The sequence below is a fragment of the Sphaerodactylus townsendi genome, linkage group LG03, assembly GCF_021028975.2.
Source record: "Sphaerodactylus townsendi isolate TG3544 linkage group LG03, MPM_Stown_v2.3, whole genome shotgun sequence".
NCBI lineage: Eukaryota > Metazoa > Chordata > Lepidosauria > Squamata > Sphaerodactylidae > Sphaerodactylus > Sphaerodactylus townsendi.
In genome coordinates, this window is record NC_059427.1 from 1,543,404 (window position 1) to 1,558,290 (window position 14,887).

Below are 14,887 nucleotides of genomic sequence, written 5' to 3' on the forward strand. Positions count from 1 at the left end.
TTGCATCACAGAACACTCGATCGTGGATTTCTTTACATGCTGTCGGTGGGTATGGACATAATATTTGGTTTGATGGAAACTTTGGTGTGTCCCAGTGCTAAACCCATGAGGATCCATGCTTTGGAATCGTGCTTTTACGCCGTGGCAGAACCACAAAGCCGTGGATGTCTGAATTTTGAAGGGCACTCTTGGGCTGTGAACAGGACCTGTGATTTGATGGTGAATTTCAGGTGACCTAACACAGAAATCTGAAGGATCTGTGCTTTCTTCTGTAAAAATCAGATGATTTCATCAGGATCAGTCTAAATTCATCTAGATATTTTACCCAGTCCCCTTTTGCATCCAACTTTTTGCATCTGAGGTGCAGCATTTTTACAATCTTTTTGGTCCAATTCCTCCCTGTGGGGCTCCCAACCCGGGGGTGGGTTGGGGAGGGGCATCCTGGAGATACAAAAGAGTTTAGGAATTGAAAGAAAAGGATCCCAAAGGCACCTGGTGGGCCACTGCGAGTAGCAGAGTGCTGGACTAGATGGACTCTGGTCTGATCCAGCAGGCTAGTTCTTATGTTCTTATGATCCCCACCCCACCCGCTGAAATCACCCCAGCAGTGTGGCCTGAGCAAGCTTCTCACTTTCCAGAAGCCGTAGAAGGTGGAAATCCATAGAGTGTTACTCAAAGTGGTGGGGGAAGAGAATGGAGCAAGGGGCATGGGGACCGTGGGCATCCCCTGACCCTAACTGCCCTCCCTCCCAAATCCAGGATATTATGAGATTTTCTCCTTTGTTTCCAATTCAGCTCTGCAGGTGAGTTTTTAAGGATCTGTTTCTAAAGACTGTCCCCCCGCCCATTCTCTTTCTCAATGAGAGAAAATTACTCATTTCGTGTAAGGGGGGGCGGGTTGCTTCACAGCACAGGGGGAAAGTATTGTCGAAGGCTTTCACGGCCGGAATCACTGGGGTGCTGTGTGGTTTCCAGGCTGTATGGCCGTGTTCTAGCAGCATTCTCTCCTGACGTTTCGCCTGCATCTGTGGCTGGCATCTTCAGAGGATCTGATAGTAGGAAAAATAGTGGAGTATATATACCTGTTGGAGTGTCCAGGGTGGGGGAAAGAACCATAGTCTGTTAGGGTGCAATTAGCAAGCTAGATTTACATGTGAGTAACAATGAAGATAGCAAAGTCAATAGGCGAGGGCATCTGAATAGAAGTGTCTGGCCTTTGTTCACTTTGATTGTTTGCTGTCTATAATAATCCTGTGTTTCTGTGGAGCTGATTTGTCACTGTCTTGACTCTAGTGTTTTTCAACACTGGAAGCCAAGTTTTGTTCATTTTCATGGTTTGTTCCTTTCTGTTGAAATGGTCCAATTCTGGACCACTCTGACAACCACTGTCAGACCACACAGAGAAGCCACTGAAATCCACAAGCACATGGACAATTTCTTCTCCTAAGGCTTCCCTGCCTGATATTTGTCCAAGTTTTAATCATCTGAATAGGAGAATAAAGAAGGTGAGTGGCGTAGGAGGTTAAGAGCTCGTGCATCTAATCTGGAGGAACCAGGTTTGATTCCCAGCTCTGCCGCCTGAGCTGTGGAGGCTTATCTGGGAATTCAGATTAGCCTGTACACTCCCACACACGCCAGCTGGGTGACCTTGGGCTAGTCACAGCTTCTTGGAGCTCTCCCAGCCCCACCCACCTCACAGGGTGTTTGTTGTGAGGGGGGAAGGGCAAGGAGATTGTCAGCCCCTTTGAGTCTCCTACAGGAGAGAAAGGGGGGATATAAATCCAAACTCTCCTCTTCTTCTCTTCTTCTTATTTCTCCAGATAGTTCACCAGTGCTGAAAGAAAATCCTACCAGATCTACTTAAAGTAAGATGCAGAATTTGGGAACGGGGCAGAGAGAAGTCTGTTATAAGAGAAGTCTGGACACAGTGTGTAACAGACTTCTCTTTGTGATACACCTCTGAAGATGCCAGCCACAGATGCAGGCGAAACGTTAGGAACAAGATCTACCAGACCACGGCCACACAGCCTTAAAACCCACCACAACCAACGTTGAAAGTGATGCTGTTTGGGGGGGTGGGGATGGGGGGAATCTACTCTGAAACAGCATCACTTTCAATGTTGTTTAAACTAGAAAGCCCAGATTCTCCCTTTAAGGTGGATTTAAAAGGAGAATCTGGGCTCTCTAGTGTAAATATTAAAAGTGATGCTGTTTCAGGGTGGATTCCCCCCCCCCAAAAAAAAGTATCACTTTCAATGTTGTTTAAACTAGGGGGCCCCGGGTGTGTTCAGATTTGTGAGTTGGGACATGTTCTATAATGTGATGGTGATTTTGAGATGATGTGGTGCAAAAAAAATTCTTTAGTGGGGGGGTGGCCGCCCATACATCCCATTTTTGCCCAGGGCTCCATTTTCCCTAGCTATGCCTCTGCATCCCTGCCAACCTTCTTGAGCAGTGGTCAAAAGGAAAGTTTACTTCGATGGGATCTGAAACTGATGGGATCCGAAACAGCTCATTCTGCTGAGCATTACTTGGTTATTCTTCCAGCTCCCTGGTAGAACTCAGAGCTGGCCTCCTGCCTGAAGTAAGGAGAGGACACTGGAAAAAGATCCCATCCAGCACTTCCAAAGAACCTCACATCTGACATGTGAGCAAAGACTCCAGCAGAGATACCGCCTGGACTCTCAAAGTCCACCAGAATATTCCAGAACCCAAAGCACTGAGGACACGAGAGAGCCCTTGTGGGATCCTGTGACATGTGTTAAGCAGAGGTTCCCTTACTCCACTTCTGGGGCCCATCAGCCAGATCGGACTGGGACCACGAGAAGATGAGGCCTCCAAACTGCTGTACCCTGCATGAAACATGGATGAAGCCCACATCCAGGAACCCATGTTCAGCTGTTTAAACCTAGGAATTGATATAACTTTTCTCTGGGCTTGATGTTGGATTGCGAGATTGTAAGATTATGTACAGTACTTAAAAAGACTAGAATCAAGACAATGGTTAGTGAACACCGCCCAGAATCAGGATGTCTCCAGACAGGAAGCAATCACATGGATTCAAATGCCAGGCAACTGCTATGCAGATGCCCTCACTAATTGATCATGCAACTTCACCGTTACTTACATGTGCTAAAATGGATGTTAAAATTCTACTCAGCATATGAAAATCACACTTGATAACTGCACCCTTCACACTTGTTTACCAATGTTTCTCCCACCCTGGACATTCCATGGGTATATATACTCCACTTGCTTTACTACCATCAGATCCTCTGAAGATGCCAGCCACAGATGCAGGTGAAACATCAGGAGAAAATGCTACTAGAACACGCCCGTACAGCCCAAAAACGACACAACACCCCAGTGACTCCGGCCATGAAAGCCTTCATAAGAACATAAGAACACAAGAACAAGCCAGTTGGATCAGACCAGAGTCCATCTAGTCCAGCACTCTGCTACTCGCAGTGGCCCACCACGTGCCTTTGGGAGCTCACGTGCAGGATGTGAAAGCAATGGCCTGCTGCTGCTGCTGCTCCTGAGCACCTGGCAGGTAAGGCATTTGCAATCTCAGATCAAGGAGGATCAAGATTGGTAGCCATAGATCGACTTCTCCTCCATAAATCTGTCCAAGCCCCCTTTAAAGCTATCCAGGTTAGTGGCCATCACCACCTCCTGTGGCAGCATATTCCAAATACCAATCACACGTTGCGTGAAGAAGTGTTTCCTTTTATTAGTCCTAATTCTTCCCCCCAGCATTTTCAATGGATGCCCCCTGGTTCTAGTATTGTGAGAAAGAGAGAAAAATTATCTCTGTCAACATTTTCTACCCCATGCATAATCTTACAGACTTCAATCATATCCCCCCTCAGACATCTCCTCTCCAAACTAAAGAGTCCCAAATGCTGCAGCCTCTCCTCATAAAGAAGGTGCTCCAGTCCCTCAATCATCCTCGTTGCCCTTCTCTGCACTTTTTCTATCTCTTCGATATCCTTTTTGAGATGTGGCGACCAGAACTGAACACAGTACTCCATGTGCGGTTGTACCACGGCTTTATATAAGGGCATGACAATCCTTGCAGTTTTATTCTCAATTCTTTTCCTAATTATCCTCAGCATAGACTGCAGTGGTGGCGAACCTTTGGCACTCCAGATGTTATGGACTACAATTCCCATCAGCCCCTTGTAAAGGATTCAATGGTGTTGATGGTGAAGTAACCTTGAGTGCATTCCACAGCCCGGGCGATGGGCCAGATGCATCCCGGCCGGAGACTTTTATCTTCTAAGCGCTGGGAGATGAAGTCTCCCGTTCCCATATGGGAAGCAGGAGGGGGGGGGATGGGGTGAATGGTATTATAACCTGTGCTTCTGGCGGGAAGTGTCATTCCTGCCACTGCGTGTACTTGAGCTTTCTAAGATGTCTTAATAAATGGACTTTTACTACCAAAGCCTTTTATTTCTGCGTCTATGGAATTCCTTACACCCCTGCAATTGGCCATGCTGACAGGGGCTGATGGGAATTGTAGTTCATAACATCTGGAGTGCCAAAGGTTCGCCACCACGGGCATAGAGTTTGCCTTTTTCACAGCTGCCATGCATTGAGTTGACATTCCCATGGAACTATCAACTAAGACGCCCAAATCCCTTTCCTGGTCTGTGACTGATAGCACTGACCCTTGTAGCGTGTATGTGAAGTTTGGATTTTTTGCCCCTATGTGCATCACTTTACATTTTGCTACATTGAACTGCATTTGCCATTTCTTAGCCCACTCTCACCTAATTTATCAAAGGTCCACTTGGAGCTCTTTCAACCGCCAATCGCTTTGGGTTCTCACCTTCACCCTGGCCCTAATTTGGTATCATCTGCAAACTTGGCCACCACGCTACCCGCCCCATTTCCAGGTCATAACCTATATGAATAGGTTAAAGAGCACCGGTCCCAAAACAGATCCTTGGGGGACACCACTCCCTACATCTCTCCATTGTGAGAACTTCCCATTTACACCCACTCTTTGCTTCCTGTTCCTCAACCAGTTGTTTCCTGTTTGTTTCCTGTTCCCCCTTATCCACATGTCTGTTTACACCCTCAAAAAACTCTAGTAAGTTTGTAAGACAGGACTTGCCTCTGCAAAAGCCATGCTGACTCTTTCTCAGCAGGTCTTGCTTTTCTACATATTTTATAATTTTATCTTTAATGATAGATTCTACTAATTTACCAGGAACAGATGTCAAACTGACTGGCCTATAATTTCCAGGGTCCCCCCTAGATCCTTTCTTGAAGATTGGTGTGACATTGGCCATCTTCCAATCTTCAGGGATAGAGCCTGATTTCAGGGATAAGTTGCATATTAAAGTGAGAAGATCAGCAATTTCACGCTTGAGCTCTTTAAGAACTCTTGGATGAATGCAATCTGGGCCAGGGGATTTGGTAGCATTTAGTTTATCAATGGCTGCCAGAATTTCTCTTCCTTTTGTCTACCACCTTCATCTCTCGGCTAGTTCCTCGGATTTGCCTCCTAAGAAGCTTGGTTCAGGTGCAGGAATTTTCCTCACCTCCTCTTGGGTGAAGACAGATGCAAAGAATTCATTCAGCTTCTTTGCAATCTCCCTGTCATCTTTTAGCACACCCTTTGTTCCTTTGTCATCTAACGGGCCTACCACTTCCCTAGCTGGCTTCCTGCTTTTGATGTACTTGAAGAACTGTTTGTTGCTGGTCTTGATGTTCGCAGCCATGCGTTCCTCCTAATCCTTTTTTGCCCCCCTTACAGCTAACTTGCTTCTCTTTTGCCACCATTTGTGTTCCCTCTCATATCGTTCATCAGTCAAAGTGGACTTCCATTTTCTAAAAGACATTTTCTTTTTTCTGATAATTTCCTCAACCTCTCTTGTTAACCATAGTGGCTTTCTTTTGGACTGGGTGCCGCCTTTCCTAACCAAAGATTACATTGGGAGGTTTCCGAACCTCTCATCCACAAGAGATCTCGAAAGCATTCCGACAATTACAAAAAGATTTATATTTTGTCACGCAACCAACCAAAATAACAGGCATCATTTACCGGGGATGGGGCTTCCTGAAGAGGTAAGGGAGGCCCTCCCTGGAAATCTTCAGAAGGTGTTGAGAGACCTGCTTCCTTCCAAGGGCTTGTCTGGGGGTATGAGGAACAGGCATTGTTTAAGGGAGTGAAACAGGGGATATGAGGGGTTGGCTGGTTTGTTTTAATTTCATTTACTGAAAGATATGTCTTTAGCACACAGGCTTTTGGAAAAAATAATGGAACAATAATGGAAATACATGGGAAAGAAACATTACATACATATTATAAGTTAGCCAATTAAATCTACAATTCAAACAGCCACAGAACCACAGGGTTTTTCACTAATCCCTGAATGAATGGCAGGTTGAATTTTTAATGCAAGATATATTATGTACAGCCTCAGAGATATGACTTGCATGCCTTGACAGAAGATTGGAAGATGGTAGTTATCAGTTAAGCTCTTGAACTGCTTAAAGGTTATTCAAGTAGCCAAATGAAATTGAAAATCTTGACAGATGAGTGAGAAAACTAATTGCTAAAAATAAAAAGAAGCAAAAGATTACAGAAATAGAATCAACAGACTCAGTGAAGCATTCCAGGTATACACACATGGGAATAAAAAGAACTCTTATAATAAAACAGAAATGGAACAGAAAAGAACACAATGAAGAGCAAGAGAACTAACTACGCCAACTGAATCTCATTACACATTCTGAGCATGATGCTGTTGAAGACTGCAACTTTGACTTTCTGCTCTCCAGGGAGTGCCCTTCCAAAATACTAATGGGTAATGGGAATCAAATTGGGGTGCCTCATCTGACTGTACAGGGGCCTAACAATAAGCACTACCAAGGTCTTCCTTTTGTGTTAGTTCTTCAATGCTGTTGAAGAGTGCCACTGTGACTGAATCTTTTTCCAAACTCTGAGCATTCAAAGGGCCTCTCCCCTGTGTTAGTTCTTTGATGCTGTTGAAGAGAGCCAGTATGACTGAATCTCTTTCCACACTCTGAGCATTCAAAAGGTCTCTCCTTTGTGTGAGTTCTTTGATGCTTTTGAAGATTGCCACTACAATTGAATCTCTTTCTGAATGCTCACTCTGAGTATTCAAAAGGTCTCTCCTTTGTGTGAGTTCTTTGATGCACATGAAGAGTGCTACTGTGACTGAATCTCTTTCCACACTCTAAGCATTCAAAAGGTGAGTGTGAGTTCTTTATGTGAGTTCTTTGATGCTGGTGAAGACCACCACTTTGATTGAATCTCTTTCCGCACTCTGAGTACTCAAAAGGTCTCTCCTTTGTGTGAGTTCTTTGATGCTTTTGAAGATTGCCACTACAATTGAATCTCTTTCTGAATGCTCACTCTGAGTATTCAAAAGGTCTCTCCTTTGTGTGAGTTCTTTGATGCACATGAAGAGTGCTACTGTGACTGAATCTCTTTCCACACTCTAAGCATTCAAAAGGTGAGTGTGAGTTCTTTATGTGAGTTCTTTGATGCTGGTGAAGACCACCACTTTGATTGAATCTCTTTCAAGACTCTGAGCACTCAAAAGGTCTCTCCTTTGTGTGAGTTCTTTGATGCTTTGAAGATTGCCACTACAATTGAATCTCTTTCTGAATGCTCACTCTGAGTATTCAAAAGGCCCCTCCTTTGTGTGAGTTCTTTGATGCACATGAAGAGTGCTACTGTGACTGGAATCTCTTTCCACACTCTAAGCATTCAAAAGGTGAGTGTGAGTTCTTTATGTGAGTTCTTTGATGCTGGTGAAGACCACCACTTTGATTGAATCTCTTTCCTCAAGACTCTGAGCACTCAAAAGGTCTCTCCTTTGTGTGAGTTCTTTGATGCTTTTGAAGATTGCCACTACAATTGAATCTCTTTCTGAATGCTCACTCTGGAGTATTCAAAAGGTCTCTCTCTTTATGTGAGTTCTTTGATGCACATGAAGAGTGCTACTGTGACTGAATCTCTTTCCACACTCTAAGCATTCAAAAGGTGAGTGTGAGTTCTTTATGTGAGTTCTTTGATGCTGGTGAAGACCACCACTTTGATTAAATCTCTTTCCAAGACTCTGAGCACTCAAAAGGTCTCTCCTTTGTGTGAGTTCTTTGATGCTTTTGAAGATTGCCACTACAATTGAATCTCTTTCTGAATGCTCACTCTGAGTATTCAAAAGGTCTCTCCTTTGTGTGAGTTCTTTGATGCACATGAAGAGTGCTACTGTGACTGAATCTCTTTCCACACTCTAAGCATTCAAAAGGTGAGTGTGAGTTCTTTATGTGAGTTCTTTGGTGCTGGTGAAGACCACCACTTTGATTGAATCTCTTTCCGCACTCTGAGCACTCAAAAGGTCTCTCCTTTGTGTGAGTTCTTTGATGCTTTTGAAGATTGCCACTACAATTGAATCTCTTTCTGAATGCTCACTCTGAGTATTCAAAAGGTCTCTCCTTTGTGTGAGTTCTTTGATGCACATGAAGAGTGCTACTGTGACTGAATCTCTTTCCACACTCTAAGCATTCAAAAGGTGAGTGTGAGTTCTTTATGTGAGTTCTTTGATGCTGGTGAAGACCACCACTTTGATTGAATCTCTTTCCGCACTCTGAGCACTCAAAAGGTCTCTCCTTTGTGTGAGTTCTTTGATGCTTTTGAAGATTGCCACTACAATTGAATCTCTTTCTGAATGCTCACTCTGAGTATTCAAAAGGTCTCTCCTTTGTGTGAGTTCTTTGATGCACATGAAGAGTGCTACTGTGACTGAATCTCTTTCCACACTCTAAGCATTCAAAAGGTGAGTGTGAGTTCTTTATGTGAGTTCTTTGATGCTGGTGAAGATTGCCACTTTGATTGAATCTCTTTCCACACTCTGAGCATTCAAAAGGTCTCTCCTTTGTGTGAGTTCTTTGATGCTTTTGAAGATTGCCACTACAATTGAATCTCTTTCTGAATGCTCACTCTGAGTATTCAAAAGGTCTCTCCTTTGTGTGAGTTCTTTGATGCACATGAAGAGTGCTACTGTGACTGAATCTCTTTCCACACTCTAAGCATTCAAAAGGTGAGTGTGAGTTCTTTATGTGAGTTCTTTGATGCTGGTGAAGACCACCACTTTGATTGAATCTCTTTCCGCACTCTGAGCACTCAAAAGGTCTCTCTCCTTTGTGTGAGTTCTTTGATGCTTTTGAAGATTGCCACTACAATTGAATCTCTTTCTGAATGCTCACTCTGAGTATTCAAAAGGTCTCTCCTTTGTGTGAGTTCTTTGATGCACATGAAGAGTGCTACTGTGACTGAATCTCTTTCCACACTCCTAAGCCTTCAAAAGGTGAGTGTGAGTTCTTTATGTGAGTTCTTTGATGCTGGTGAAGACCACCACTTTGATTGAATCTCTTTCCGCACTCTGAGCACTCAAAGGTCTCTCCTTTGTGTGAGTTCTTTGATGCTTTTGAAGATTGCCACTAAAAGTGAATCTCTTTCTGAATGCTCACTCTGAGTATTCAAAAGTCCTAGTGAGTTCTTTGATGCACATGAAGAGTGCTACTGTGACTGAATCTCTTTCCACACTCTAAGCATTCAAAGCAGGTGAGTGTGAGTTCTTTATGTGAGTTCTTTGATGCTGGTGAAGACCACCACTTTGATTGAATCTCTTTCCAGCACTCTGAGCACTCAAAAGGTCTCTCCTTTGTGTGAGGTTCTTTGATGCTTTTGAAGATTGCCACTACAATTGAATCTCTTTCTGAATGCTCCGTCTGAGTATTCAAAAGGTCTTGTAGTTGTGTGAGTTCTTTGATGCACATGAAGAGTGCTACTGTGACTGAATCTCTTTCCACACTCTAAGCATTCAAAAGGTGAGTGTGAGTTCTTTATGTGAGTTCTTTGATGCTGGTGAAGACCACCACTTTGATTGAATCTCTTTCCGCACTCTGAGCACTCAAAAGGTCTCTCCTTTGTGTGAGTTCTTTGATGCTTTTGAAGATTGCCACTACAATTGAATCTCTTTCTGAATGCTCATTCTGAGTATTCAAAAGGTGAGTTCTTTGATGCACATGAAGAGTGCTACTGTGACTGAATCTCTTTCCACACTCTAAGCATTCAAAAGGTGAGTGTGAGTTCTTTATGTGAGTTCTTTGATGCTGGTGAAGACCACCACTTTGATTGAATCTCTTTCCGCACTCTGAGTACTCAAAAGGTCTCTCCTTTGTGTGAGTTCTTTGATGCTTTTGAAGATTGCCACTACAATTGAATCTCTTTCTGAATGCTCACTCTGAGTATTCAAAAGGTCTCTCCTTTGTGTGAGTTCTTTGATGCACATGAAGAGTGCTACTGTGACTGAATCTCTTTCCACACTCTAAGCATTCAAAAGGTGAGTGTGAGTTCTTTATTGGAGTTCTTTGATTCTGGTGAAAACCACCACTTTGGTTGAATCTCTTTCCGCCTCTAGGTACTCAAAGGGTCTCTCCTTTTATTAGCAGAGGTTCTTTGATGCTTGAGAAGATTGCCACTAGTGAATCTCTTTCTGAATGCTCACTCTGAGTATTCAAAAGGTCTCTCCTTTGTGTGAGTTCTTTGATGCACATGAAGAGTGCTACTGTGACTGAATCTCTTTCCACACTCTAAGCATTCAAAAGGTGAGTGTGAGTTCTTTATGTGAGTTCTTTGATGCTGGTGAAGACCACCACTTTGATTGAATCTCTTTCCGCACTCTGAGCACTCAAAAGGTCTCTCCTTTGTGTGAGTTCTTTGATGCACATGATAAGCGCTACGGTGACTAAATCTCTTTCCACACTCTGAGCATTCAAAAGGCCTCTCATTTGTGTGAGTTCTTTGATGCTGGTGAAGATTGCCACTTTGACTGAATCTCTTTCCGCACTCTGAGCATTCAAAAGGTCTCTCCTTTGTGTGAGTTCTTTGATGCTGGTGAAGACCACCACTTTGACTGAATCTCTTTCCGCACTCTGAGCATTCAAAAGGTCTCTCCTTTGTGTGAGTTCTTTGATGCACATGAAGAGTGCTACAGTGACTAAATCTCTTTCCGCACTCTGAGCATTCAAAAGGTCTCTCCTTTGTGTGAGTTCTTTGATGCTGGTGAAGACCACCACTTTGACTGAATCTCTTTCCACACTCTGAGCATTCAAAAGGTCTCTCCCCTGTGTGAGTTCTTTGATGCACATGAAGACTGCCACTCTGACTGAATCTCTTTCCGCACTCTGAGCATTCAAAAAGTCTCTCCTTTGTGTGAGTTCTTTGATGGTGTTGAAGACTGCCACTTTGACTGAATCTCTTTCCACACTCTGAGCATTCAAAAGGTCTCTCCTTTGTGTGAGTTCTTTGATGCACATGAAGAGTGCCACTTTGACTGAATCTCTTTCCACACTCTGAGCATTCAAATGGCCTCTCCTTTGTGTGAGTTCTTTGATGCAGTTGAAGATAGCCACTCCGACTGAATCTCTTTCCACACTCAAAGCATTCAAAAGGTTTCTCCTTTGTGTGAGTTCTTTGATGGTGTTGAAGACTGCCACTTTGACTGAATCTCTTTCCGCACTCTGAGCATTCAAAAGGTCTCTCCTTTGTGTGAGTTTTTTGATGCACATGAAGAGTGCTATTGTGACTGAATCCCTTTCCGCACTCTGAGCATTCAAAAGGTCTCTCCTTTGTGTGTGTTCTTTGATGCCTTTTAAGGTCACCACTGTGACTGAATCTCTTTCCACACTCTGAGCATTCAAAAGGTCGCTCCTTTGTGTGTGTTCTTTGATGCCCTTGAAGATTGCCACTCCGACTGAATCTCCTTCCACACTCTGAGCATTCAAAAGGTCTCTCCTTTGTGTGAGTTCTTTGATGCTCTTGAAGGGTGTCACTCCGACTGAATCTCTTTCCACACTCTGAGCATTCAAAAGGTCTCTCCCCTGTGTGAGTTCTTTGATGCTGTTGAAGAGTGCCACTGTGTCTGAATCTCTTTCCACACTCTGAGCATTCAAAAGGTCTCTCCTTTGTGTGAGTTCTTTGATGCACATGAAGAGTGCCACTTTGACTGAATCTCTTTCCACACTCTGAGCATTCAAATGGCCTCTCCTTTGTGTGAGTTCTTTGATGCACAAGGAGCTTTGATCTGCAGCTGAAGAACTTTCCACACCAAAAACATTTCTGCCCCCTCGGTATACTATTGTTTGGAATGTGTACATTACCCTTTCTTTTATGAGAGAAGGCCATTCCCCTCTCTGAGTAGATTAGTGGCTTCTCTCCTGAATGAGTCTTTTGGTGTTGAAAAAGATTTGATTTTTGGGAGAAGTTCTTGCCACAGTCCGCGCAGTTGTAAAGTTTCTCTTTTTTGTGGTTTTTTTTATGTCTAAGGAGCTCCAATCTGCAAAGGAAAGTCTTGCCACACTCCAAGCATTGAAGAGTCTTCTTTCCACTGTGCATTTGCAAATGGATCTCATATTGGCTTTGATCTGAGAAGTTCATTCCACACTCATATGCTGGGATTTCACAGAAGCCTACTTCTTGGGATTGAATGGCCTTATCCCTTGTCTTGTCTGCATGGCTTCCCTCCTTCCTCGGCGGTCCATCTCTGTCCTCAAACTTTTCTTCAGAATCATCATCCTTGTCTTTTTCCACAGAGGACCCCTGGAATAGCCCCACCATCTCCTCTACATGTGCTGCTGGAAGACAGAAAGAGGTCCAGTCAGCACCTCGACAAGAATGTGATTTGCAAGCCCCTTGGAGGATCGTTATGGTAGAGAAAAGTGGGGCATAAAAGCCTTTCCTTCCTCTTCCTCCTCAATTGAATCATCAGTAGCAGAGACTCAAAAGAGCCACGTGACAAGTCAAATGTGAACAGTGGGGGGGGGGGATTCCCCACTTGAAGCCTTTACAGCAGTGGTTCTCAACCTGGGGGTCGGGACCCCTCTGGGGGTCGAACGACCCTTTCACAGGGGTCGCCTAAAACTCTCTGAGTTTTATAATTTGCGGTTTTAATGGTATTTATATATTCCAATTATATGAATCTTTTATTGGAAGCTGCCTTGAGCTTAAATTTTTTAAACAGTACTTTTTCTCTACCTTTAAAAAGTACCAAAGCAGCTTTCAATTCCCTTCCCTTCCCCTCCCCACAACACATATCTCTGGCTGAGAGAGCTTTGATAGAACTGTGCCTAGCCCAAGGTCATTCAGCAGGCTTCATGTGGAGGAGCCAGGAATCAGACCCTCTTCTCCAGATCAGAGTCCACCACTCTCAAAGATTAAATCGTGCTGGCTCTACAGAGCACAGCCAGAGGGGATCACTACAACACCAGCTGGAGGACAAGTGTGTTCTCACGGTTGGTAACTGAGAAATTGGGATGTGGAGCCTTCCAAAGTCTTCCTGAAGGGCTCTCGGTCCTGCATGGACTACAGCCTGAAGAAACCTCTCTGGTTTGGGTGATGGCAGTAACCCTAGCATCAGGCGAGCCCTGTTGAGTATTGCTTTCGCTGCCCCCCCACCAACCATGAGGCCTCCACAAGCGGGAAAGTAGCAGAACAGGTGTCAACACAATATCTTGCTGTTCAGGATTTCAATCCATACGTCTCCCCAAAGGCAGAAATGTGTCCCTCTGGCACCTGTGAGAGCTCTTACCCAGACACGCGACGCTCCTGTAGTTCTCCAGCATGACTTCCTCGTAGAGAGCTCTTTGGTCTGGATCCAGCAGCGCCCACTCTGCCTCGGTGAAATACACGGCCACCTCCTCAAAGGAAAATGGAGGCTGAAAGGGGGAAAATAACAGATTCCCTTGTCAGAGGTTACGTCAGGCAGAGACGGCAGGCTGGAAAGGGACGCTGTCGGAGGTGCAGGATGGAGAGGTCTTGTGTGTGGGGAGTGGTGTTCAGAGCCCCTTCCCCGGATTCCTCAGCACCAACTGAGGCAGAAAAGCTCCCCCGAGAAAGGAGGGGGGACCCCGGCTGCCCCCTGCTCATCTCCCCTACCTGGACTGGAGGTGCTGCCGCTGTTTCCACACCTGCGCAAGGAGGGCGGCTCAAGACGGTTCCTTGACTGCCTGAGAGGGAGGGAAAAGTGGGAGAAAGACCGTTAGCCTCCACTTCCTAGTCTGGTGGCTTGTGCGAATTGTGCTTCATGCTCCCCCTTTCCCAGGGCTGTGGAACCTTGCCCCGTGGACACTCAAACAGAACTTTAACCCTTTCTAGTAGGAACTGGGAGAGGCAGAACAGAAGCAAAATGGACCCGTGAGCCTTGTAGGGCCATAAGGGACACGGTGACGTTACAGACTTCTGTGACGCTTGAAACTTGGCCTGTGAACCCTGGAACTGCAAAATGTGAGAGCATCTCTGCTGGATCAGACCAAAGGCCCAGACACGCCATTCTCCCACCAGCTGAGCCCTTCCAGACACCCTGGAGTCCACACCGGTGGGCAGAAAAGGTGACACAAATGATGCCACGTGGAACCTCTCTGCCATATCGGGCCAGAAAAACAAAAACCAGACCTGAACTGAGCACATCTGGAAACTGTGGGTGATAACAATGAGTGTCTGTAACATCTACTGATCTTCTACTGTCACACCTGGGTTTTTGGCCAAAGGCAAGTTCAATGTGGCATCACATCTACTACCCCAAGGCCCCCCACCCCCCACCCCCCGGGGCATCCCTCATCCAGCATCCGAATTCCTACAGCGGCTCGTCGGATATCTCAATAAGCAAGAGACAAAAGACATTTGCCCATTCTTTCTGACCCCTACCAACTGTTGTTTTCACCAGAACATGTAGGCTTTATTTAGTCACAATTCTGAAGAGCTCATACAAGGTTCGTCTTTTCTTCTAAACAAACGTGAATTCCTCTCATGAACAAGGAGGAGCCCGAATATATCAATCCACGC

The 14,887-nt window shown here is 44.9% G+C and overlaps 2 protein-coding genes across 2 annotated transcripts in view; both read right to left on the reverse strand.

Moving 5' to 3' along the window:
• Nucleotides 1-14,887, reverse strand: part of LOC125429698 (zinc finger protein with KRAB and SCAN domains 7-like) — a 157,809-nt gene that overhangs the window by 141,864 nt on the left and 1,058 nt on the right. Inside the window, exons 3-4 of the mRNA XM_048491032.1 lie at nucleotides 13,982-14,052; nucleotides 13,635-13,761 (exon numbers count right to left, since the gene is read on the reverse strand). Of these exons, the coding sequence (XP_048346989.1) occupies nucleotides 13,635-13,761; nucleotides 13,982-14,052 (198 nt within the window). The remainder of the gene's footprint in view (nucleotides 1-13,634; nucleotides 13,762-13,981; nucleotides 14,053-14,887) is intronic.
• LOC125428303 (zinc finger protein 664-like) lies at nucleotides 8,571-12,664 on the reverse strand. The gene is made up of 4 exons (XM_048488151.1): nucleotides 12,436-12,664; nucleotides 10,800-11,760; nucleotides 10,202-10,270; nucleotides 8,571-8,589 (listed from the first exon to the last, which is right to left on the reverse strand). The coding sequence occupies exons 1-4, from the start codon at nucleotides 12,662-12,664 to the stop codon at nucleotides 8,571-8,573; spliced, it is 1,278 nt and encodes a 425-aa protein (XP_048344108.1).

Coding starts and splice junctions, on each gene's coding strand:
- LOC125428303 (XM_048488151.1), bottom strand. CDS start 12,664: ATGGTGGGGCTATTCCAGGGGTCCTCTGTGGAAAAAGACAAGGATGAT. Junction 11,761..12,435: donor GATCCATTTGCAAATGCACA/GTGGAAAGAAGA, acceptor GAACACACACAA/AGGAGCGACCTTTTGAATGC. Junction 10,271..10,799: donor TGCTCAGAGTGTGGAAAGAG/ATTTAGTCACCG, acceptor ATTCAGAAAGAG/ATTCAATTGTAGTGGCAATC.